General features: G+C 25.0%; 1 protein-coding gene across 1 annotated transcript; it reads right to left on the minus strand.

Annotated features, from left to right (window-relative positions):
- Positions 1 to 803: 803 nt before the first annotated feature.
- On the minus strand, positions 804 to 22,770 carry LOC145840426 (beta-1,3-N-acetylglucosaminyltransferase lunatic fringe-like). Its single transcript, XM_082947687.1, has 5 exons — positions 22,514 to 22,770; positions 15,528 to 15,638; positions 6,600 to 6,839; positions 4,831 to 4,985; positions 804 to 1,319 (listed from the first exon to the last, which is right to left on the minus strand). The coding sequence occupies exons 1-5, from the start codon at positions 22,753 to 22,755 to the stop codon at positions 1,054 to 1,056; spliced, it is 1,014 nt and encodes a 337-aa protein (XP_082803813.1). The 5' UTR covers positions 22,756 to 22,770; the 3' UTR covers positions 804 to 1,053.
- Between the last annotated feature and the right edge of the window lie 2,000 nt (positions 22,771 to 24,770).

A 24,770-nucleotide genomic window follows, 5' to 3' on the forward strand; every position in this document is an offset into this window, starting at 1 on the left:
TTATAACGTTACATCTTATATATATATATATATATATATATAAGAAAAAAAATCAACTAACAATGTAATTAACGTTTAATTGGAGTTTAATGTATGAGTAACTTATGTTTAGTTTATCGAGATGCTGGTATTTAAGTAAGATTTTTGTTCTATAAAATTTGAAAAAATTAACTCGCCTCAAGCTTGTTTTTTTGAGACAGTGAATATTTACTGAATTGTTTATCTTTATTAATTAATAAATTTATAAAAAATTTTACTTCATTTTCTAAAGTTTTTTTCTTTTATTATCGACTAGTATTTATACGTCAATTGTTTTTGTATTGATATACTTAAACAGGCTGAAGACGTTTCGAAATTAAGGTTCCATTAATCCTGCTATTCCATTAAGGTTAAAAACTAACGACACAATTAAGCCTGCTTAAAAAATGTATTGATCATTACAGGCATAGAAAAGTAATACAAACACAAGAAATATTCTACAAAATTCAAAACTTAGTTTTGTTTGACTCGATAACCGAAAAGTTTTTTCGAGCACCAGGTCCTTGATTAAACTTTTTCAGCGTTTTTTTTGTCATTTTAATAAAAATGTTTTATCTTTTAAGTATTTTTGAAATAAAAATAACTCTAAAGTTAGTATTTAGCCTTATTTAAACGTGTCTTATAGTAGTTTTTTTAAAAACTTCACTAAATTATTAAAAGTTATACACAATTGGTTTTTAGGAAATTAAAAGTACCATAGTTTAGTGATGCTTTTGTTGCGACAAGGTCAATTTAACTAAACAAAATCAACAACTTCAAAAAAATAAATGTTTTCAAAACTTTTTTATTTGCACTTCTATTAACTATTATAAGCGTATAATTAAAATATAAGAGTACACTTTTAAAGTAAAATCAAGATTAATTTTTTTCACTATGTGATTTACACAGCGCTACAGAGCTTGGTTTATACTCTACTGTTATTGTTAAATGCAAGATTTTATATTTTTTTACGTTTTAGTATAATTAATAGAACTTGTAATAGAAATAAAATAAAAAAACTCGAAATATTTTAAGTCAATTTTTACAAAAGTCAACTTCTGGATGAATGGAGCAATGAAACGTAAAAAGCCTTGTTTCATCTTCTTCTTCAGTAAAGTATCTCGTTTCAATTTGTTTTGGTATTGTGATTACTGAACTTCCTTTTTTGTAACTAAGTATTGCTTTTTTTCGTAAGTTTTCAAACTTCGTGTTAATCAGCTCTGGCTGGTGCAGTCCTGAGTGACTTACAAATAAGGGAGAGTTTATAAAAGCAACATCAAGAAGATGATTTACGATGAAACCTATATAATTTTATAAAATTATGTAGTTACTAGTTAGTCAATTTTATTAACTTTATTCATCAATTTTTTGTTTGATCAAGTTATTTTTTAAAATTTGTCTTGTAATTTATTTCTTAAATAACGACAATTTAATTTAAACCTAACAAAAATTTTACGCTTAAAAATTCTTAGGAGTATAAAGCTTTTAAAATTATTGCATATATTTTTACGTAACTTAAATTCTAGGAGTGTAATTTAAAATTTGTTACACTAACAATTTCAAAAAATTTAATTTTTTAACAGAAAAATGTTCTATGTACAGTCACCCAAAAAGCGTTTTATTCAAAATGTTAGCTTGTATATTCTAAATTTAACTTCAAAATATTCTTTATCAACAAAGCTATTTATGAACTAGTGTCTTTATAAAGGTGAGTTGGCCGTCAAAGGAGAGTTAGCAATCTAGATTGACTTTGACATCAAGGTTAAGTTAGCCATGAAAATGTAATATTTGACATTTTTAAAACAAAATAATTAAAAAATAATAATTCTCAAAATTAAATTACAATTTTACAAAATTTAATAATATTACAGCTTAACAGCTTACGTTAAAAGAATATTGATTAAGTAATCAAGCACTTAATTTGTAAGTATAAAGAGCAGATGATCAAAAATTTTAATTTTTTTTTAATAAGTTACTAATCCTAAATTTAATAAATTAAATAAATCCTAAAATTTTTTAATAAGTTACTAATAATAAGTTAAAACTAATCCGATTAAGGTAAAATATCTTATATAAAGTGTCTTCAGAACTGTTGTTTATAAACAAATTTTTACTAATTCATTATATAAATTTTACAAGCTTGTTTAAAAACTAAAGTAAAACAAAAAAAAATTACATTCTATTTTTCTAGTTTCATTTTGTTCTCTTTACTTTAATTTAAACAAAAGAATGTGTTTAGTAGGAACAACTTAAAAAGTAGTATTTTTAATAAAACACTGTAAAATACATTTCAATACAAGTTTGAAAATGTTCGAGTCAAATTTTGTCAATACATGCTATACTATTAATATTGACTGCAAAAAGGATTCTCAATTTACAAGGTGTAAAGAGCTAAATATAATAATACAAACGCTTATGAACTGTTTTGTTTAAATACCAGGTTTCAATGAGCGTAAGCTGATCTTTTCAAACAAAAACAAAACAGTAAATAATATTTAATCAATCGCAGTAAGGTGAAAATGTTTATACCAAGCTACAATAAAAACTGGCATTGAAACTAAATCATATATTGGTCTAAGCGCCAACCAATTTAAAAAAAGAATAGCCACCAACAGAACAGCGATGAGTAGTAAACCGGAAGATCGTAATTATTTGCGATACAAACAGCCAACTGAACTGTCAAAATACATTCACAAACTGAAAAATTAAACTAAAAACTACGAAAAAACTTGGGAAATACTAGAAAAAGAATATAAATCAAGACCCAGTATAGAAACGTGCAGATTGTGCTTGAAGGAAGCACTATTGATTCTTCAAGCGGATAAAGATTGCATAAATAAAAGATCAGAAGTAATGAGTTCATGCAGACGAGGATTTTTTTTTCTATTGAAATGAAACAAAAACCTAGGAATTAAAATATTAATAAAACTTGAATTATCTGTTAGCTTTTTTAGAAGTTCTTTGTTAAGTATTTGTTGTGTTTCCGTTCATAATGTATTAGTTTTTTTTTTTTTGATTTTTCATTTTTACTAGTTATTACCCATATTACTTCAACTATACATTTTTCATTAAATTAAATTTGAATACTTAATACAAAAATCCTTTCGTTTATGTTTTTACGTTCAAATTCACTTTACTGCCATTGTTTAAATGTTATTTACTGTTTTGTTGTTATTTGACAAGGTCAGCTCACGCTCACCGAAATGTGGTAATTAAGCATAACAGTGCATAAGCGTTTGTATAATTACAAATACATGCTAAAAATATATCCAATAATCAAAAAAAAAACTAGATAAATAATTATAAAAATAAACAACCACTACAAACTTTTTAAATATAAAAAGTAATATAAGTAATACATTTGACACAATTTTTAGTGTATGAAATCTTCTATTTGTAAACTTGTTACGAGTATCAAGTTTTGAGGTGTAGATAAAACTTGTAAACTTTCTCTTAAAATCTTGTATTGAAATAACTTTTTATTGTTTCTAGTAAGGTTTGATTGTTAAAAAAACCTAAAACGATTTTAAAATAGTGTTTTTTTAATTTTAATTATGTATAGTAGTTATGAATAGATAGCAACTAGTTTTAAAAAATAAAAACATGTTTTCTGTAATATCTTTTTTGTCTAATTACGTATTACGTGAGCACTTAAAACATTAAACGTTTTTATTATAAAAATAAAAATATATACAATGTATTCTTAACAAAAGCTATTTTGATATTATTGTACTAGAATAATGTTCGCCTTTATAACATGAGAATGAAGTTTAAATATAGATCAGTTTTTAATACTATGTCGGAAAAAGTTTATTTATTGCTATAGCTAAACTTCTACAAATGAAAGCGGGATTTAATTTAAAGTTAGCAAAATTAAAACTTTGATATAACTTTTTTGCAAATTTTCAAAAACAGCTTGAATTAAAAAAAATTGTATTAATTCAATAAAACTATTTTATTTATATATAACAAAACACATATAATTTTTTCTTAACTTTATTTGAGAACTTTCGAAGTAAGTCTTTTCAAAAATTGTATCTTAGTATATTCAACTAAATTGAAATTTAAAATATATAACAAACCATATTTCATTTTTTCCTTAAATTTATTTTAGATCTTTCGTAGTATGTCTTATCAAAAATTGTACCTTACTAAATTAAACTAAATTGAAATCGAAATAAGATTATAATGTAAATATATTAAAATTTAAAATTCTATATTAAGTAATTTTAAAGTAATTAATTCTCGGGAAATTTTTTCAAAGTGTAGTTTTATTTTAGTTTGATTTTAATCTAATAAGTTTTATTAGTTCAGCAAAGTTCTTTAGCATAAACATTTAGCCAGTATTTATTTCGGCCATTATAAACAAAGTTGAGATATTTTATGCCATCGATAATAAACATTTAGTTAGTTTTTACACTTGATTGTTACGTCATTTTATATTTTAAAACTTTAATCTATAGTATAATTTTATTTCAATTTCAATTCGGTTTAGTTTAGTAAGATACTATTTTTGACAAGACTTACTTCGAAAATGTTCAAAAAAAAAAATTAAATGTGTTTAGTTTTTTAAATAAGTTATGCACCGGAAAAAAGCTGCTCAAAAATTATTTTTATAATTAAAAAAAAAAAAAATTTAATATCATTTAACTGATATGCTTTTTGTTAAGTTCTTTTACGGCAGCCGATAGATTATAGAAATTAAAGTAAGATAAACAAATAAAAAACTAGTTATTAGCTTATTACTTCATTTAAAAACTAATTTCTTTTTAAAAGTAGAGTTTTATCAAAACATTAAAAAAAAACTCTAACCAATCGTAACATCATCTGCCGCTTGAATTTTAGCGCCTAGTTTTTCAAATTGTTTATTGATAACTAATTTCTCCATTTTATTTGCCAGTTTCCGACTAATACAAAATCCAGCACCTCCAGTTCCAAACCATGCCGGAACATCTTTATTATCGTAGCTGTATTTATTTTGATATTAATAAGAAGTTGTATTCTTATCGCCTTAAAAAACGCTTTAGTTACCAAGTATTTAAAATAGAATTTTGTCATTTGGTGAACTCATTATAACAAACAAGTTTTAAGTCACACAAAAGTATGATTTACATAAAAGCTTTTTATGAAAGTTTTCTCTAATCATAGAATATAGATTAGAGCTAATCTTTGATTTTTTACTGTATTTATTACTTGAAAATGTGTTTGCTATATAAACTATTTTTTTATTAAGTTTAATTATGATCTAAATATTAGTTTTATTTATATTTGTTGCATTTACTAACGAGTATGTAGAAATGAAAATATACAAAACTAAGCATTTTTTGTTTGAAGCATATTTTTTAAAAAACGACAAAATAGAAATTGCTAATTATTATTCACTACTAAAAAGTAATAAAACTGTTAAAAACATTTTTTTTGATAAGCTTTTATTAACATTTTCACATTAACATACGGAAAATACTTGATAAACATTATTTCTAAATATAAAATATGCGCACACTTTTCACTTGGTAGTTTTTTTAACCTATTATTAAATTAAGAAAAGGTAATGGAGTTACTCAAAACTGTTATGAAATTACCTCAAAACTGTTATGAAATTACATTAATATGTTTTACTTAAGTTCGACATAAATAAATACTAGACCTTTAATGAAGCTTTAAATAGTTATAATATACTTTATGATATCAAGATACTAAGGGTAAAAATTTAGTTAAAGTAGCATTAATAATATTAGATAATTACTTGACGATTTCATTAGAAACTAAATATTTTTCATACTCACCAACTCCTTAGAAAATTACCTATATCTCTAGAAAAAAAAGGATTCCTTTATTTTTAGAGCCTTAATAACTCTTACTCCAACTCAATTTATTTTGGTCGATCGAAGCAAGCCAAATACGTAATACTAAAAATCAAAATTTATTTTGGTCGATCGAAGCAAGCCAAATACGTAATGCTAAAAATCAAAACTATTGTAGTATAGATGTAAAGTTTTTATACCGTTTAGATATTATACAATATTCTGTCTATAAACTAAATATTTATTTGCTTTCAGAGTAAGACTTTGTAGTCTTCTATATCTCTTGGTTTATAACCTAGTATAAGCACGTTAGACTAATTTGTATTGATTAATCAATTACTTTAGTAGTTGCGGTAAACGATAAAGTTTTATTTAATTCGCCAGGCCGAGGTCAATTTGTAAAGTTTCGCTGGTTGATAGTTAATTTTACACGTTTTCGATGACACACAAAGTTAATTTGTATTTATTTGTTATCCAGTAGACTAATAAATTTTTATGTAATTAAAAATTGCATGATTATTGTAGACTTAAAAAGACGTTATCAATAAAAAAACAACATGATTTTTTTTTAAATTTCTTACTACGGTAAATTAATTTCAATTAATTAAACTTCAATAAAATAAAATGGTAAGTCAGCACAAACTGTTTTTTGATTTTTAAGGTAATCTTTCTTAAGGCCTTTAAAGGTTGTAAATATTTCATCGTAAAGTTCTAGAGCTCTTGTTATTCTTTAACAGTTTTTTTTATAAATGGTTCAATTTAAAATTTGCTACTGACCCCACAGAAATAGGAGTAGTCAAGCTTGCTCTACCTATATAAATATCTTCCGTGTCGGGGTCATATCTGTTCAACAAACGTAAAATCACATCGTCATTTACGTAGTTATCATCGTCTAAGTGACACCACCACTTTGGCCGCCCTTGTTCAATATAAGTTCGAAATTCAGCTTCCATTTTGCAATTGAGACCGTAAATTCCATGACCCGTTAAGCAAGAAGTTTCGACTACTGCTTTGTATCTGTGCAAGATTTTTAAAGTTTATTATTTTAAAATTTGATTTATTAATAAATTGTCAATTAAGTTTTCAACTTTTTACACTAAATCATGAAAAGTAAGATTTATTAGTTAACAAAAGTTCTACTTTCTTGAAAAATCTCCGTCGAGCTGCACTATTCAAAGCACAGAAACGTTATTAGTTTTGTTAAATATCTACATACAGTTAATTGAGCAGTGAAAACTATTACCAAGTTATCATACACGTTTAATGAAAGTTAAAACTCTGACAATTTGAACTCCGACAATTCAAATTCTAAAGAAAATATTTAAGAAGCCAGATCTCAAAAATACTTTTTTTTAGTTGAAAAATCTCAGATAATGTAAGTCTAAATAATAAGATTATGATTGTAAAATAAGTTTTAAACAGTATATATTTAAAAAGAAAATTATTAATTATTGAAAAACACTATACTTTAGTAAATTTACTTTTGTTTTATTTTAAAAGCAACAGTTAGAGTTCTAAATTAGAATACAACGATATAAATACAATATTACTAGTCCAAGATTTCTTCGTTAAACAATTTTTTGTTCAGTCACTTAATGTAATCTTTATTTACAAGTTCTTATGCAAACATAATGCTTTATTAGACTAAGACTTTAAATGTAACGGAGTATATAATTAATCTCATTGAATAAGTGAGTAAAACAATGTTTTTTAAAAGAATTATTAAATTAATAAGTGTATATTTTATTAAGTTTTTTAAGTTATTTTAGCCAGATGTCAAAAAATGGTGTTGAATTTTAAATGATAAAAAATATTCAATAAGATTATGATGATAAACTATTTTTGTTGTTAAATGAAACAAATAATTAACATCAACTCATAGTTATTAAAATTTGAGTTGTTGAAACTTGAATTGTCGTGCAACAATCATACAAAGTAGAGAGTTTTGTAACAAAATTAGAACAAAAATTTACAATATAGCCTTATAATATTTAGCTATGTAAATAGTTTTTTTATATTTTAACAACTTTATTAAAATACTAAATTTAACTCAAATTTATTATATCTCAGTAAAATACTCCACATACAAACTACAAAAGATAAAAAAAAGTATTACACATGCAATAAACACATAAAGAAGTATAATAAATAGTTATAAAGCTAAAAAAACCATGAAAGAACTGAGAAAAATTCTTTCATACTATGAAACCATCGGTTTAATGGTTGGTGCTTTTAAAGAAAAAAAAATTGCTCCGGTGTTGCTTTAGAAACAAAATTAAAATATAAAAGCTATAAATTATGATTTTTTCCTCTTAAGTTCAAGTTTTAATCGCACGTTATGTCATCCATAACTAAAATTTATATCGAATGACCTTTAAAAGTAATTATGAAGTATAGAATTTATTAATATTTAAGATTCCTGTACGTGCATTCTTGCCAGAACAGGTTATTTATAATTCGTTCTGGATTTTATTTCTAATTCTTATTTCAGGGCATAGTCGTTAAAAAGGAAGTTAAATTAATTCTAAACATTTAAAGTTCATACTTTAATAAACTTAAAACTATTGTATTTACGCCATACATAAGTTCTAGTAACTATTGTTTTGTAATCTACAGTTTAAATCATACTTTATTCAAACCTAAAGTAGCTAAAAATTTATTTTAGAAATACTGTGTCGTTTGGTGTATTATAACAGTTGTTGTACCATTTATTGCTATGTTTTAAAATTTTTTAATTTCATAGTATTTTTTCAATGCTTTATTCAGTAAAAAGTTCAACTGCTTAGTAATAAAAAATAGCAAAAGATATTTTTGTATTTATTACTCTAAATAAGGATTTCTCAAAGGAGGTGATATTGCTCCTTTGGGGCGATTTTGGCTATCAGGGAGCAATAACTAATAAGGGGGCGAATTTATTTAGTAAAGTTGTGACTACTTTATAAATTTGTGCCAAATAGGCAATTTAGAAGTTGGTTTTAAAAAACCCTGCTCTAAGTTAAACAGAATGCGTTAAAATCTTATTGTTCAAAAACAAAAAAATTGATCATATTTTGATGGATAGTACTAAAAACTTCAGGTATTACAGGTAATATGCTGCTGAATAAACATGTATATCAGCAAAATTCAAATAGCTTATATCCCTTAAAAACAATTGAATAAGTTTTTCTTTAATAATACTTAATAATAACAAGAGTTTACTAAAAGGTTTTGATTTGTTTCATTCAAAAATTTCAAAGTTGATTAAAATAGCTTTTAAAACTTAACTTTTTTGTTCTACTTTATATGAATTTCTATATCATGCTTTTGAATTAAGGTTGTTTAATTGATACCATTTCTCATTAAAAAAAATCTAACAGAGTCTAAATCTTAGTGCGCCTTAAGGCAGACTCAATTTAAGACTAAGTTTTATTCATAGCCTTTAGACCATCAGTCCACAAACCCTTGGTAGACTGAGACTCGGGTTTTGTTATTATTGAAATTGATCAGTCCGTCACCACTGAAGAAACCTGCAGTCGTCATACATGTAGACTGTGTATTAAACTTAGCACGGAAACTTATGAATATTGACGTCACTGATGATAATAACATACGGTAGCTTCATAGTAAAGTATAAAAACTTTTTGTAGATTGACAACTGCAGGCTTCTTCCGTTCTGACTAACTTACAAGTTTAAATACAAACATAACCCGGGTCTAAGACTACCGAGGGCTTGTGGTCTGATGATCCAAGTAGTATGATATCAACTTAATTTAATTTTTCTATATAAAGGTTAGTTTACAAGGCGTCACTTTGTATACAGTTTTATTTTACACAAACTTTCATTTTTGCGCTTCTAATTCATAATTCATAGTTCGTTAATTTTAACAAGCTTTATTTTTAATATAACGCAACTTTTTACGCATGATTCTTTTACACTTGTGTTAGTTAAGTTACTATATGCTTGTTTTATCGTGAAAATCTGATAATTACCAGTTTGATTGATCAATTTTAGATTTTTTTTAATTTTTAGCAAGACGTCATTTTTAAGAATTTTGCTAACTTAATTTTAAGATAATGAAAGTTTTGTAAAGTATATATAAAGATGTCTGTAATATTAATAAAACAATTAAGAAATAAAATAAGTAAATCAAAAATGTCTATTTTTATATCTAGCAAACTTTGAATTAACAATTTATCTAAACTTTTTATTTGGTTGTAGTTGTTTTTACTTTTTGTTCGTCAATCCGTTTTAATTAGGGACGGCAAACTGTCGCCAGAAAAAGAAAACTTTTGAAACTTACACTAGATATTTTGAGTTTGTAAGTGAGGAGCAAGTACGAAAAAAATTCTTAGGTAAAGTTCACGAGAAATTCGAAACTTAAACTAGATATCTGGGTATGCTATTAAAGAAAAAACTACGACTGGGGTATTTGAATATTTTTATTTTCAAAATTTAGCTTGCTGACCCCTGGTTTGAATGGTTTACTATCATTTCTAACTCGCTATCATTTCTAACCCGATCATTTCTAACCCGATCACTTCTAACCCGATCATTTCTAACCCGATCACTTCTAACCCGATCACTTCTAACCTGATCATTTCTAACCCGATCATTTCTAACCCGATCATTTCTAACCCGATCACTTCTAACCCGATCACTTCTAACCCGTTCACTTCTAACCCAATCATTTCTAACCCGATCACTTCTAACCCGATCACTTCTAACCCGATCACTTCTAACCCGATCATTTCTAACCCGATCACTTCTAACCCGATCACTTCTAACCCGATCATTTCTAACCCGATCACTTCTAACCAGATAAATTCTAACAAGATCATTTCTAACCCGATCGTTTCTAACCCGATTTAACCCAATCATTTCTAACCCGATCATTTCTAACCCGATTATATCTAACCCGATCATTTCTAACCCGATCATATCTAACCCGATCTTTTCTAACCCGATCTAACCCGACAAATACTAACCCGATCTGTATTAATATATTTGTTTATTATTCTTTGGAAATAACGATTTGTTTTAAAAACAAGTTAATCTCAACAAAGTTGTTTTTGTAATTAAATATAGTTAGTTTTGTTTAAAATAAAACTTAATGTTCAGATAGCTTTTGCTAAAATTTAGTTTTTGATATTCATTGCTATTGGAAGTTTGTTATCCTACGCTAGACCCAGGCATCAAAATCTGGGCCACTTAAACTGAATGACACTTAACAAAGAGACGCAAATTTATATACTCTAAAATCATAAACTATAGTTTTATCTAATAATTATAGATAATCAGCAAAATAATTTAACACTTAAGTATAATACTAATCGACTAATTTATGATTTTGAAGGAGAAGGTTTTTAACAAGTTTGGTTTTGACTCCATAATAAGCAAGTTTAACATCAATTCTTTCATAGATCAGTGAGTTCCAATAAAACCAAAAACAGTTGCACAATCTTTCAATTTAGAATTAATTTTCGATTTCTTTTCAACAAAACAAAATTCTTTTAAAATTTCAGCAACACATATTGAGACGATTTAGTAAATTATTTCAATGATTTTAGTGCAGCAATCAGCAAAATAGTCTGAATTACGCATTTCTTTATTAAAAGAAGGTTCATGGTTACTTTTATAAAATTCTTTTAGAACATACTAGAATGTCAGAATTCAAACAAACTACAAAAGGTTAATGAATAAAACTTATTCTTGTTCAAAAATCAACCGAAAATACACATCTTGACTTTTAGAGTTAGGTTCTTTACATTTGTGCAACCGTTTGGTATTTCACTGTTTTTTTATAAATTATTTTTGTCGCTTTGCCAAACCATAATCGATACAATTAAAATAAACATTATTGAAACAAAGGTACAGAAAATTGTAAAAAAAAAAAAAATTTAGTGCATTAACTAATTACTAAATTTAAATTCCAAAGCACATTAGGAATACAGGTTAAAATAAATATCTATCGAAAATATTGAAAAACCTTATATTATTTACAGAGGAAAGGCGCTGCTAATAAAATAAAACTATAGAGTTACCCAAGTTCTACATATTATATCAATGGTTTATAATGGTTTATTTTCGTTAGGTTTATAAATCAATGGTTTATTTACGTGGTGATTAATTATTTAAATAAAATTAAGAAATTAATAGTCCTTTTTTAAATCCTCTAATTAAATATTAATTAGTTCATTTATTGTTTTGACAATAAGGCTTAAAATTGGATTATTAATTAAGTGTAGTTAATTAGTTTTAACAAGAATTAAGAAAATTATAAGTCTTCTGTATTCTAAAGAATAAGTATTAATTTTTGATATTCGTTAATGTAAGAAATATAATGAGTTTTGCAGCCTTTAAAGACTACTCCGTACTTTTTCTTTTAAAAGATTCTGTATGGTTAATATACATTTATTAAGTATGGAGACAAGATTGGCAAGTTGCATTCAAATTTAAGGCGAATCTATATAAAATACAACTTTTTAAGAAAATTAATATCAGTATATATGAAACTAGAAGTAATACAGTTAATAAAATTTAGTAATCGTAATAAGTATGGTGGTTTCAATTAAAGTTATCGTTATTAAAACCTAAGTTCTTAAAACGAAAGTGTATACTGTTTAAAAAGTCAAAAGTAGAGGTAGACGTTTTTGAACATTTAGAACCCGTCATTTACTAGAACTTAAATTCAATTTTATTCTTTTAGCCAAGAGTAAATTATATTTAAAGATTAAATAAGATATATTATATAATAAAACTTAACTATAAAAGTTAAGTGTCGAAAACTTATCATTTAGCTTTTTTTTCAATCAAAATATGATGTATATAAAGAAAAACTAATTTACATTTATCATAAATATCTAAAAGTTTTCAAAATTTGAAATTGCAAAAACAGTTTCACACATTTAATATAAAAACTTCTTCAAAAAATTTCTTGATATCTCTTAAAAGTTATTGTTTTACTGGTTTCCAAAAACACAATAATTTAAGATTATTCAGCGATAATTAGATATGAAATATGAGTATAAGTTACTTGATTAATTTATATATTTTCAAAATTTATAATAAAATAATAAAATTTGTTTATATTGTGAAACTCTCACATAGGTTTCTAGAAAATTAGAGGTGCAAAAATCGCATTTAAAAATTTAGAGATGCAAAAAAACACCGAGAATAAAGTCAATAGACTTCAAGCTGGCTTTACTGTATTGAAAAAAAGTAAATATGTTGGTTGTAATAATTGTCTAAGAAAATAGCTGATTAAAGGAAACAAAAAACTTGATGTAGTTTTTATAAACTTCTGCTCCCAGTTATACTTAATTTAACTTTAATTAATTTATTACTCTATTTCAAAATGTTTTTCAGTACTTATTTCGTTAACACTTACGTTATTTCAACTGTTCATAATAATGTAAATTTTAAAGAAATTATTGTCTACTAAAGTACTAATTTAAGTCGTATTAAAAAATTTTTGTATATTATATAGATTTAAGTGAAGGTTTTAAAGAAGATTACCTGGGCGAGATTTGATTAACCTCTGACTTGTTATACAAATAGACATGTCTGTTTAATTGTTAGTGACTTTTTTTGCTTTAGGACTTAGTACGAATTTATTAATGATGTGAAATCAAGACGGTCAATCGACATAACATACTTTTGCAGTTTGTTATACGACATAACTGTTTTAATATCTAGGCTATACCTAAAAATCAGGATTTTTCTCTTAATATAACAAAAGTATTTAATTTCTACTAGTGTTTGTTTGAATTCCATTATCGAAATTGGCCTATGCAAGCTGTATAACAATTTGTAAAAGTTATTAAAATAAAACTCAAAAATAACCTACTATAAAGCGCTAATACATTAGTCAGAAATAATACAACATTTACAACAGACTTACATTGTAGTTTTTAGATCGTAATTTCTTATCGGTTTTTGTATCTGAACATTACAATCTTAAAGGGTTGCTTTTTTAAATTTGCTTATTATAAAATTATTATAGTCACGGGAATTATTATAAAATCCATCTTAAATATAGTTATAACTGCTCACTTTAAAGCCCTACAAAGAATAATTCAAAGTATTGTAAAGTAAACGATTTAGTGAATTGTATATTATTAACGAAAAGCGTCTGTTAAAGTAGATTGAAAGAACAAAAACATATGACATATTGAAAAAATTGAAACTATGTGTAGGATGAAATATAAAAAAATAAGGTGATAAAAATAAATTAAACTCATGTTTAGTTAATACTAAAGTTAAGGATTATACTAACAATATTTTTTACGTAACACATTAAAATCAAAATGTTTTAAAGAAACTAAAAAAAAATACTTTAATAGTTTTATAAAGGCTAGTTAGTTTTTAAAGAAATCTAGATTAAAATAAAGAAATAAAATAAACAAGTATAATGGGTTAGAATTGATGAGGTTAGAAGTGATTGGGTTAGAAGTGATCGGGTTAGAAGTGATCGGGTTAGAAATGATTGGGGTAAATGATCGGGTTAGAAATGATCGGGTTAGAAATGATCGGCTCCCGGTTTGAATAGTTATCTTTCGGTTTAATCACTCTAGGTGATGTTTATATTCTCAGAATACCAAAATTTGTAGATTTACTGTACATCACTGATCATATAAATTCTAAAGTTATAAATGTATGAATTAAAGTATGATTTTTAGCTTATTCATCAAAGTCATGTATAATTAAAAACAGTCTATTGCGTCTAACAGCATGTATAACAAGGTGAAAAAGTATATTATTAAGTTTATTATCTCCAGAATACTTTAGTTTATAATATTAATAAACTATGATTTGAAAAACTTAAAACTATATATTAAATTTAAATATTTTAGTACTAAAGTTTTTAGTATTAAATATATCAATGTATATTTTAAACTCGTCGAAGAATTTACCATTACAAATACTATCAATACTTTACAATATTTGAGGTGCAGCTATTGTTCAACTGAGCTATGAATTTATCTAAATTTTTAATGAATTCCTTTGTAATTGCAAATAAATGCTGTTGTAGAGTTTATCATTAGATATAGGGTTAAAGTAGCCCATAAACTACACAAACTAATAACTTTAAAATTTCGCTTTATTTCTTATATTTTTGTAATATGTACAAATGTAGAAGTATCAATTACAACTTTTCTACAAATACTTTATCTAATTATCATAAGTAAAACTACTTAGTTTTAAAATAATTTAGATTAATTATAAGTATTAAGTGAAAACTCTTAGAGAAACTTAATGTATAAACTTATAACTGAATTAGATAATATTAAGGTTTATCTTCATAGATATGTTTATAATATTTATAGACAGTTTTTTAAGTACATAGTTATTTTTTTAACTCGTTACAATGGATGATACGGATTAATAAAATATATGCTATAAAATGTTGATAAGAAATTCAATTTCAAATATTGTTTTAAATATATTGCTCGACTTTAATCAAATTTTGAGCTTAAAATTTCACAAAATATTTTTGCATTAAAGTAAACTATAATGAACAAAGTTTTTATACCATTTTTATCAGGTTTAAGTATATTTGAGTTTAGTTTTTAATTAAAACTTTTAATGTATGTCACTGTTTATGCATCTTTCATTTAAGAAACGTATATGTTACTTTAAGTTGTTTTATTTGTAAAAATTGAAATTATATCAACAATTATTTTGTTTAAAATTAAATTTGATTAATATAAAAATTTTAAGCTTACCCAGCTCTAATTTTAAGTTGAATACTTGCACTATCTGTAATGAAAAACACATTTTTTGGAAAAATTCTGAACCATGTCAATATAATTTCGTTTAAACGATGCTCCAACGACCTAGAAAAAATAGTTTAAATCTTATTTAAAGACATAGTCTATAAATATTTCAATATAAGACTTAAACCTTTTTATTCATCTTTAGATTATTACTTGTAATAACTAATAATTACAGCACACTTTAATAACAACATATATTTCTTTAACCGTATAAAATTTAAAGTCATCCATGGTTTAAATAGTTGTGCAAAACAGTATAAAACATTATTTATTAATCTAAAAAAAAAACTTTTAAACTAGTATTGTACAGTGTACATGGTCATTTAATTAAAGCATGGAAAGTTATATAAATTTTTAACACTATATTTAAATCAGATATAATGTAGTAATGCGTCAAATCCTTGAAGTCTTAACAAATAATGCTCATTGGAAAACTAAAACAACTTATTTTTAGATAAATATTTAATCAAACTGACTGTTTTTTTTTTTTTGGGTATCAGAAATTCACAAAGCGTCACTTTTGCACAAAGTAACACTACTGCACGAACTAATCGAAACTTAATCAAAAAATCAAATTTTTAAATGAGTTAACAAACTAATTTCTTTTTATTGGAAAAAAAAAGTTTTAAAGAAAAAAATTAAATTAAAAAGATAATAGTTATAAAACTTAAAGCTCGTGCAAAAGTGACTCATTCCCTTTATTGACGATCGCTGCCATAGAACATAAACAGCTCTAAAAGTTCTATAAATAATTTTCTATTTATAAAATCTATAAAACTGCTTATACTTTACAGCCAACAAAAGCCGTCAGTCTAAAAAAAATTTTTGCGTACAAAAACAGCCATTCTTTTATGAAGTTTAAGCATTTCTTGAAATAAAATATTTTAAAAAAATTATTTACAAAACATTTCAGTATCTATTATAATAATAAAAAAAGCTTAAAAATTAACTAATTTATAAGTAATGAGTTATTGAAATGTCATATAAAATGTTATGCGAAGTACTTTAGCTAAGAGGTAAAATCATTAAAAAATGGTATAAGATTGTAGTTAAACAGAAGAAAGAACAGCAAAAATCTTTTAAAGTATACTTTCAAAAAATATATACTAAAACCAGTTTTCTTTAAATTCCAAACTTTTTTTATATTAAATGTTGAACATATTAGTTTATTGAACGACAAAAAAAAAGACACTCAAAATGTTTTGTCCTAGGACTTGGTGCACGAAAAACCTTTCGGTTATCGAGTCGCACACCTCTTGGATACCTTTTAACGTCATGTCTAGAAATAAAAAAAATTAGTAGTTTTTACCCCCGATATGACTTAAAAGGTAAATAAAAGAAAAGTAACATGATAATATTCAGTTGTTTTATCAACAAGTTTTTTGTAGATAGTTTTAAGTTTGTTTAAAAAGTTATTTTACTTCAAAGTCTTAAATTTAAATTAGTTATTGAAAAACGTACAAAACCAAGGTGAAACCAATACTTAAACAACGTATTTACTAAAATTAAACGAACGAAATTCTACAAGTTAATAACTAGTTACTAAACTTAAGAAAAATCGTTTTAAATTTATTAAATTACAATAAGAAAAAATACGCTAATACGAAAAAATCATTACTACTTATCAAAAATATTACATTTGAAAAATGTTTTTTAAATAGTTGTAAGAGTTGAATTTTCTGAAACAAATTTTATAAATTGAAGTTTTCTAAAGCATAACAATCTCAATAAATACTACCTATAATTTTTTTAATAAAACGTATCTTCTAATGATTATAATGCTTTATTTGCTCGAACAATGTTTTAAAGCTTAGTAAAAATTAATAAGGTTATCAGAATTTTTTAACAAAAGTTATTTATTTTAATAAAAAGCTACAGATAATTTTTTGCACTAAGTTTTTAGGTGCAGTAAAGGTAACTAAATTCTGCAAGTATTCAACTGATCGTTGGACACAAACATCTAAAAAGTTTAATGAATTGTTGTGTTCTTCTTCTTTTGTAAAACTGATACTTTTGTGAAGGATATTAAGTTCATTTAGATAACCGGAGCTATCCTGTCTATTTTCAAACATGACAAAAGTGTCATCTATGTATCGAAGATAGATAAAGGACTTTTACAGTTCAAAAAAAACTTACTTTCTAGGTAACCAACAAAAATATTAGCCAAAAAAGGTCCTAAAGATGAACCCATTGCAACCCCTCAGTTTTACAAAAGAAGAAGAACACAACAATTCAAAAAACTTTTTAGATATTTGTGTCCTAGGATCAGTTGAGGGAGAACTTTTAACTAAAATTCATCGTAAATTAAATTCAGAAGTGTTATATGTTCCGTGGGCATCTTTTTGTCAAGTCAAGCAGAAGTTAGGAGTTTTAAGGGGTATGGTGAAGCGTTTCACCAGACTTTGTTCTCTTGCTTTCTTGAAGGCGAGTTGAAAACACTTCAAAACACTTTCCTTTCTCTTGGTTATCTAGGTAACTTAGTTTCGAAAGTTAAAACAAGAGCTAGAAATTCAACAGCTTTAAAAATGATTGGCCCTCAGAAGTGTCCAGTATACTTAAAACTTCCTTACTTTGGAAATATTTCTGAGAGGTTTTCTAAGAAAATTTCAGAGTGAATAAACCAAGTTTTCAGCTCTGTTCATTTAAGAACAGTTTTGTATACTGATCGACCTCTAAGTAGAATTTACAAAGATGCTTCTCCCTCCCATGAAAAAAGTAACACCATCTATAAATTTAGTTGTCACTGTGGTAGTGACCACGTGGGAAAAACATCTCAAAGGTTTCATGTAAGAATCGATCAGCATGTTCCAGAGTCTTGAAAAGTTGGTTTGATGGCCGTTCGAAGAAATCAACGAAAAAATACTTCTCGGCGATTGGGCAACATTTGTTAGACAATCCTGAGTGTGTTAAAAACTATAAAAAGTACAATTATTCAGTCTTAGTGAGAGCGGAGAACTCTTTTCAATTGCATATTCTGGAAGCCTTATGTATTCAATCTTTAAGGCCCAGTTTATTTAAGCAGAAAAAGTTCGTATACCAAACTAGACTTTTTTAATCCTTATAGTAGTAATTTTAAAGTAATTAGTTTCTTGTTAAATTTTATTTTCAAGTATGGTTTTAATTTTAATTTTTATCGCTTGTTTATGTAGATTGTTTTAATTCTAACGAGTTTTATTAGTGTACCAAATGTGTTTAGCATAAGCACTTATTTAACTTTAACATTTGATTATTACGTCAATTTATATCTTAAAGCTTTAAACTACAGTATGTTTTTATTTCAATTTGTATTCATTCCAATTTAGTAAGAAACTATTTCTGATGAGCCTTACTACGAAAGTACTAAAATAAATTTTAAAAAATGAAACGTATTCTGTTATATTTTATAAATAAGTTATGCACCGGATAAAAGCGATTTAATATTTGTTCACCATACAGAACAAACAAAAACTCTAAACAATTCTACCTTTTTTTAATTGCAAACTTATGTGCTCGTAAAGTAACGCGGAAGATTACTGTACTGTAGGGTGTAGACAAAATGAGTATTTGTAAATAGAAAACTTGTTTACTAAATAACGTTCCAATTACATTAGAAGATTACACTAAAACAACCTTGTTAACATGTACAATATAAAATTATAATAATTGACAGCTAAATAGGCACTTTGACATTAAGGCTTCTTATTGTTAATTAAATTAAATTGTGCATGTTCTATAAATAAAAAACTAATAAAAATATTATTCTGATGTACTTTTTGTAATGGTTATTTTACAAAAATATTGCTAATAAACTTATTTATTATCGTTTATAAACTAAAATATTTTATGTTAGTATGTACTTGTCAATTTAAATGTTTCCAAAACAAACTATTTACAAGCTGAAAAAATAAAAATAAGTATTATCTAAAAAATTTAATTTTTAATTTTATTATCATTTATTACCATCTACACAACATAGTTCACGATTATCAATTTTATAGGTTTTAAAGTTTAAGTACTGTACATCATGGTTAAACAAAACGTTCAAGTAAATATAGAAGCTTTTTTATTGTGATTTTATGTTGTTGTGAGATTAAGTTTAAAATTTTTGTAATGTTCGTTTTGTTTGTTTTTACATCATTTTGAATACTAATGGAAATTTTATTAGTTTTGTAATTTGTTTTATGTATCGTGTTTCGCCAAGTTTATTCAAAACAAAACTTTTCTAATGATCACATAATGTAGTTTTATTATGTAAGAAATAAAACTTTTAATGTTGACTAAAACATACGGGTGTATAAGCAATAAGCATTGATAAACGAGGTAACTTTCCAAGTTTCAAGACTTGAACATAGATTCTTCAAGCTATATACATTTTTGCTATTGTTAAAAGTATAAAACTCATTTCAATACATACACTTGTATTTGTAAGAAAAAAAACGTTCTTGTTTCTAAAACTACATTTGGGCTTTTTGTATAGGTGATTTAGTGCTAAACCATTTGAACAAAATTTTGCTTTCAGATTCTTTAATGCTTTAACAGTCTTTTCATTAGATAAATTTTAAATTAAAAAAAATCCTTAATATAGGTGTTTTTGAAGTTACTCATTAGTTTACTTCTTTTGTTAGTAATAAGAATCATTTAACTTTTTAACAACTATTTGTTTTTGTTTAGTAAAAAAAAATTACTTTTTTGTTATAAAATTAGATCAATTGTCTTCTGTTTTATTTTAATTTACATATGACATCGAGCATGAATAACTAAGTTTTTTCAACCAAATTTGCTACTTTTTAATAGTTTATCGGAAAACCTGAAAAGAACTTTTTTTTTGCGATTGAACAACACTTAGTTGACAATCATGAGTGTGTCAGTAATTACACTGAGGAGAAATTATCAGTTTTTATGCAAGCTGAGAGTTTTATTCAATCACATATTTTAGAAGTTTTATATTATCATAATTAAAGCCAACTTTATGAAAGCAAAAAAAGTTTGCTTATCAGGCTAGACTTTTTTAAATTTTTATATTGAGTGGTTTTTAGTATTCGTTTTCTTAAACATTTTAAAAGTGCTATTTCGTTATAGTAGGTTTTATCGTTGGTTCTTTTAAGTATGATTTTAAATCTAATAATTTTTTAATAGTAAGCATTAATGTTTCTTTAGCTTTAAAGTTAAAAAAAAAAGTATGTGCAGTATTTCTTCTTTATTGAACTGACATATGTTTCTGTGTGTTAAACGACTAATACACTTCAACGAAGTTCTGTAGAAATATAGATACTTCGAGGAAAGAATAGATGTTTAAGTAGGTGAGTATGTGTATTAATTAAAGGAAAGCATAATTACTATAGATTAATAGTTAATATAAGATACTATATACGTTATATAATCCAACTGCTATAAGTTTTGAAAAAAAGCTATTTAATGTTTATAAATTTAATTAATAATTTATACTAAAGTACTACAAAATGCTTATAACTTAGTTGCGTTTTAAGGTGTTTAAAGCTATATATATAAGGGTAACACAAAACTATATAATGTAAATAATGATTTAATCTTAATTAAAACAAAAAGTAAGTAAAATATTAAACAAAATGAACTAATCACATCACGATCCAAAAAGATACTAAACACAAAACTAAAGTTGTTACTAAGTAATGATAACTTTAAATTTGAATTGCCTCTTTATACTATGTTTGAAAAACATATGCATACTATGTTCAAGTTTTAGAATATCAGACAGGTATTTCCAATTAAATAGAGCCTGTACATTTTTAAAAACCTTAAGCATTTAGTAATTTTTAAGCTCATTACTTTAAACTCGATTATTACGTCAAATATAAATTTGTAAACGTTTTTTCTACAACATATTTTTAAATTAGTTTAATTTGCTAAGATAAATTTTTGATAAGTATTATTTGAAATTACTTAAATAAATAATAATGAAACTTTTATTTTTATTTTTTCAAAATTAGTTATGTACCGGAAAAAAGTAGTTTAAGTACTTTTTAGTACAAAAGAATGCTAAAAAATAACACATACCTTTTATTTATTTTTTGCTTTGAAATTTGTATTTATATTTTGGCCTAAAATTCGACTTGTTGATAAATTTTTGGGTAATATTTGGTTTTTCCCTTGGTAGTTTTAAAACCTTTGAGATCTTTTAAAGGTTGCTAATTATAATAATCAGAATGTTTTTTTAATATATGCCCCCTAATTGAATGTTATTTACAATTAACTATTACATGTTTAGTTTTCTATAGAGCATTTTATTAGATTTAAATTAATGTTATAGTAATCTTAGATAATCAAGACAGTATTTACTGTTTCAGAACAATATTTTTAACACTTTAATTAGAACTTTGAAAATTTAAAACACTAGTTTAGGTAAGTTATTTATAGTTAACTTGTTTGTATAAAATGTTTAAAACACTATATGGTAATAATTTTTTCTGATAATAAATGCAAAAGAAACAAGTTCGTTGAAATAAAATGACAAAATTTCAAAAAATAGTTGTTTGGTGGGTGTTAGTTTAGTAAATTTTATAAGTATACTCAATTCAAGGTATTTCTGGGGTTGAAATTTGATATCAGGAAGTTACATACTAAAGAATTAAAAGTATTAGTGTATGAAAATAGGCAAAAAAATTTAAACATTAAGTTATTGTGACACCTAAACATAAAACATGTTTTACTGCTCTTAATCAAAAATTATTTTATTTTTATTAACCAAGAATCGACTGTTTTGAAGATAATCTACTACAAAGCTAAGTTGTAATTTTCTAAATAGTAGTAGTTTAAAATATTTTTTGGAAAAATACAAAAATAATTTTGAGTTATGTCAAAACGAAAAGTATACTTTTATTTATTTTATAAATATAGTTATGCTCATATACTTTAAACATCTTTCATGGTTGGTTAGATTTTGAATTCTAATTAACAAATCACCAAAAATCGACACTTACCGTCCTGTTTTCACAGTAAAAACTATATCATCTAAAGTTAAATGACCGGAGTTTTTAGGTAAAACTTGGTTGTCAAAAATGATGTGTGCAGAATTTCTTTTGGTAAATGATGCGGTAGTTTCGGTTATTAATTGCTCTGATTTTTGTTTCTTTGTTTGCAACGAGTAAGAGTAAGCTGCTAAAATTACAGAACCTATCATAAACAACCAGGAAAGCTTTACTTTGTGACTAAGTCTTTTCATTTTTATAAAGTTAACTACTCTATAAAACAAAATCATCAAATATTTGAAATATAAACATTTTTGAAAGGAAAACAAAAAAGTCAACCTTACTAGTATTTATAGCTGCTTCATTTAAAACTAATTTGTCGAAGTGTTTTTTTAAATAACTTATTGTTTCATTTAATTAACTTTTTTTTTTGATGCTAAACATACAGTTCACAGATCAGTATTTTAGATAAAATAGCTTGCAGTTATTTATAGAGAGTTTTCAAATGTTAAAACTTTGTAAATAAAAAATCAGTGTTTAATTGAATTCAAAAAAAGTTAACTACAACGCAAAAGCAAAACGAAAGCGTTTAATTTATGATGTTGTATCCATAAAACTTTCATACATTCGATAAAAAATATACTCAAAAGTTTTTTTAGTAACTATTAGCAATAATATCTGTATTACAATATTGTTTATTATATTACGAGTAAACTTTGACTTATAGAAATACTATTTAGTACTAAGACTAACATAGACTTTAGTTTTAAACAGCAAAAGTAATTGAATCAAGATTTTTGAACTAAACTAATTTTTTAATTGTCAATGTTTACTTTCAATTTAGAATTTTTAATTTTATCAAATATACAATGTTTCACTAGCTTGAACCTAGTCAAACGAGATCATCAGTTTAATAAAATCTGTAAAAATTTATAATTACATGCAGAAAGACAATAGGCTAAATTACAAAAAAAAATTAAAACAAAAAATTAAATAAAATCTAAATAAAGCTTATAGTTTAAAGTTATTAATATAGGAAAATTATAATGTTATTAGATTAGTTTATCTTGAATTTTGAAAAGTTTAAGATGATTAATAATATTGTAATCTTAAAACTCAAACAACTAAATAAGTAAGTATACTAACACTTAGCAGCCTTGTAAAATTTGTGAACAACTAACAAAGAAAACAACTCTTCAAGTAAAGCATTAGGCTGAATTTACTTGTTTAAAAAAGTTTGACTATTGTATTGTTACGTTATTATAAATTGCCGCATTATAATTACTTTTTAAAATGTAAACATAAACATATTAATTCGTTCCTTTTATTTAAAGAAGTTCCCCTATTTCTAAGTTTCCCTAAAAAAGAAGTTAATAGGGGAACTTCGTTAACTTCGATGCTAAATTAGTTTTTTTCAATTTTTTTATTTGGTGTTTAAAATTGTAGTTGTAAGCTCAATCTGTGTCAGCTGCGTCTTATTCAAGGACACAATAAAAAAAAAATTTGAATAATATAGAAAAAAACTGAAAATACTGGCACAGAAGAGCCACTATGTAATTGTAGAAACAAGAACTTATGCCCGCTAAAAAAACAAATACCTAACCAAGAACGTCATCTATAAAGCTACGGTTACGACAAAAAAAGAAATAAAACAATAAGTAGGAAGCACGGCAGGAACTTTTAAAACAAGGTGGTAGAGTCATAATAGTGATATGAAAGTTTACAAGAAAAACGGAACCGAACTGTCCGAATATACTTTGAAGCTAAAACACAATAATACTAACTACAACATTAAATGGGAAATTTTACATCACATCGGGCATATAAGGAAACCCCAGAGAATCTGCAGAACCTGCACCTATGAAAAGATTGAAATAGCGAACTCTGACGGGGGAACTTTTTTAAATAAAAGAACGGATTAATATATTTATGTGTACATTTTAAAAAGCTTTATTTTAAAACTTAAGAACATTTTGATAAGTACATCACTATTTTAACTAGTGCAAGCAAATATTTAAACCAATTTATAATAAGTTCACAGTACAAAATTTTTTGAAGAAGTAAGTTCAGCCTAATTCTTTAGTTGAAGAGTTATTTTCTTTGTTAGTTGTGCACAAACTTTACAAGGCTGCTAAGTGTTAGTATACTTACTTATTTATTTGTTTGAGTTTTAAGATTATAATATTGATTATTAGCTTACATTTTTCAAAGTTTAAGATAAACTAACCTAATAACATTATGATTTTCCTATACTAATAACTTTAAGCTA

The sequence above is a fragment of the Thalia democratica genome, chromosome 7 (assembly GCF_965202585.1).
Source record: "Thalia democratica chromosome 7, ktThaDemo2.hap1.1, whole genome shotgun sequence".
NCBI classification, from domain to species: Eukaryota; Metazoa; Chordata; class Thaliacea; order Salpida; family Salpidae; genus Thalia; species Thalia democratica.

Bases quoted from the DNA above. Each gene is read 5' to 3' on its own strand.
- LOC145840426 (XM_082947687.1), bottom strand. From the start codon at position 22,755: ATGAAAAGACTTAGTCACAAAGTAAAGCTTTCCTGGTTGTTTATGATA. The intron at 15,639-22,513 runs GTAAGTGTCGAT...TATTTTTTCTAG, and splicing joins TTTACTGTGAAAACAGGACG to GTCGTTGGAGCATCGTTTAA. The intron at 1,320-4,830 runs GTTAGAGTTTTT...AAAATTATATAG, and splicing joins GGCAGATGATGTTACGATTG to GTTTCATCGTAAATCATCTT.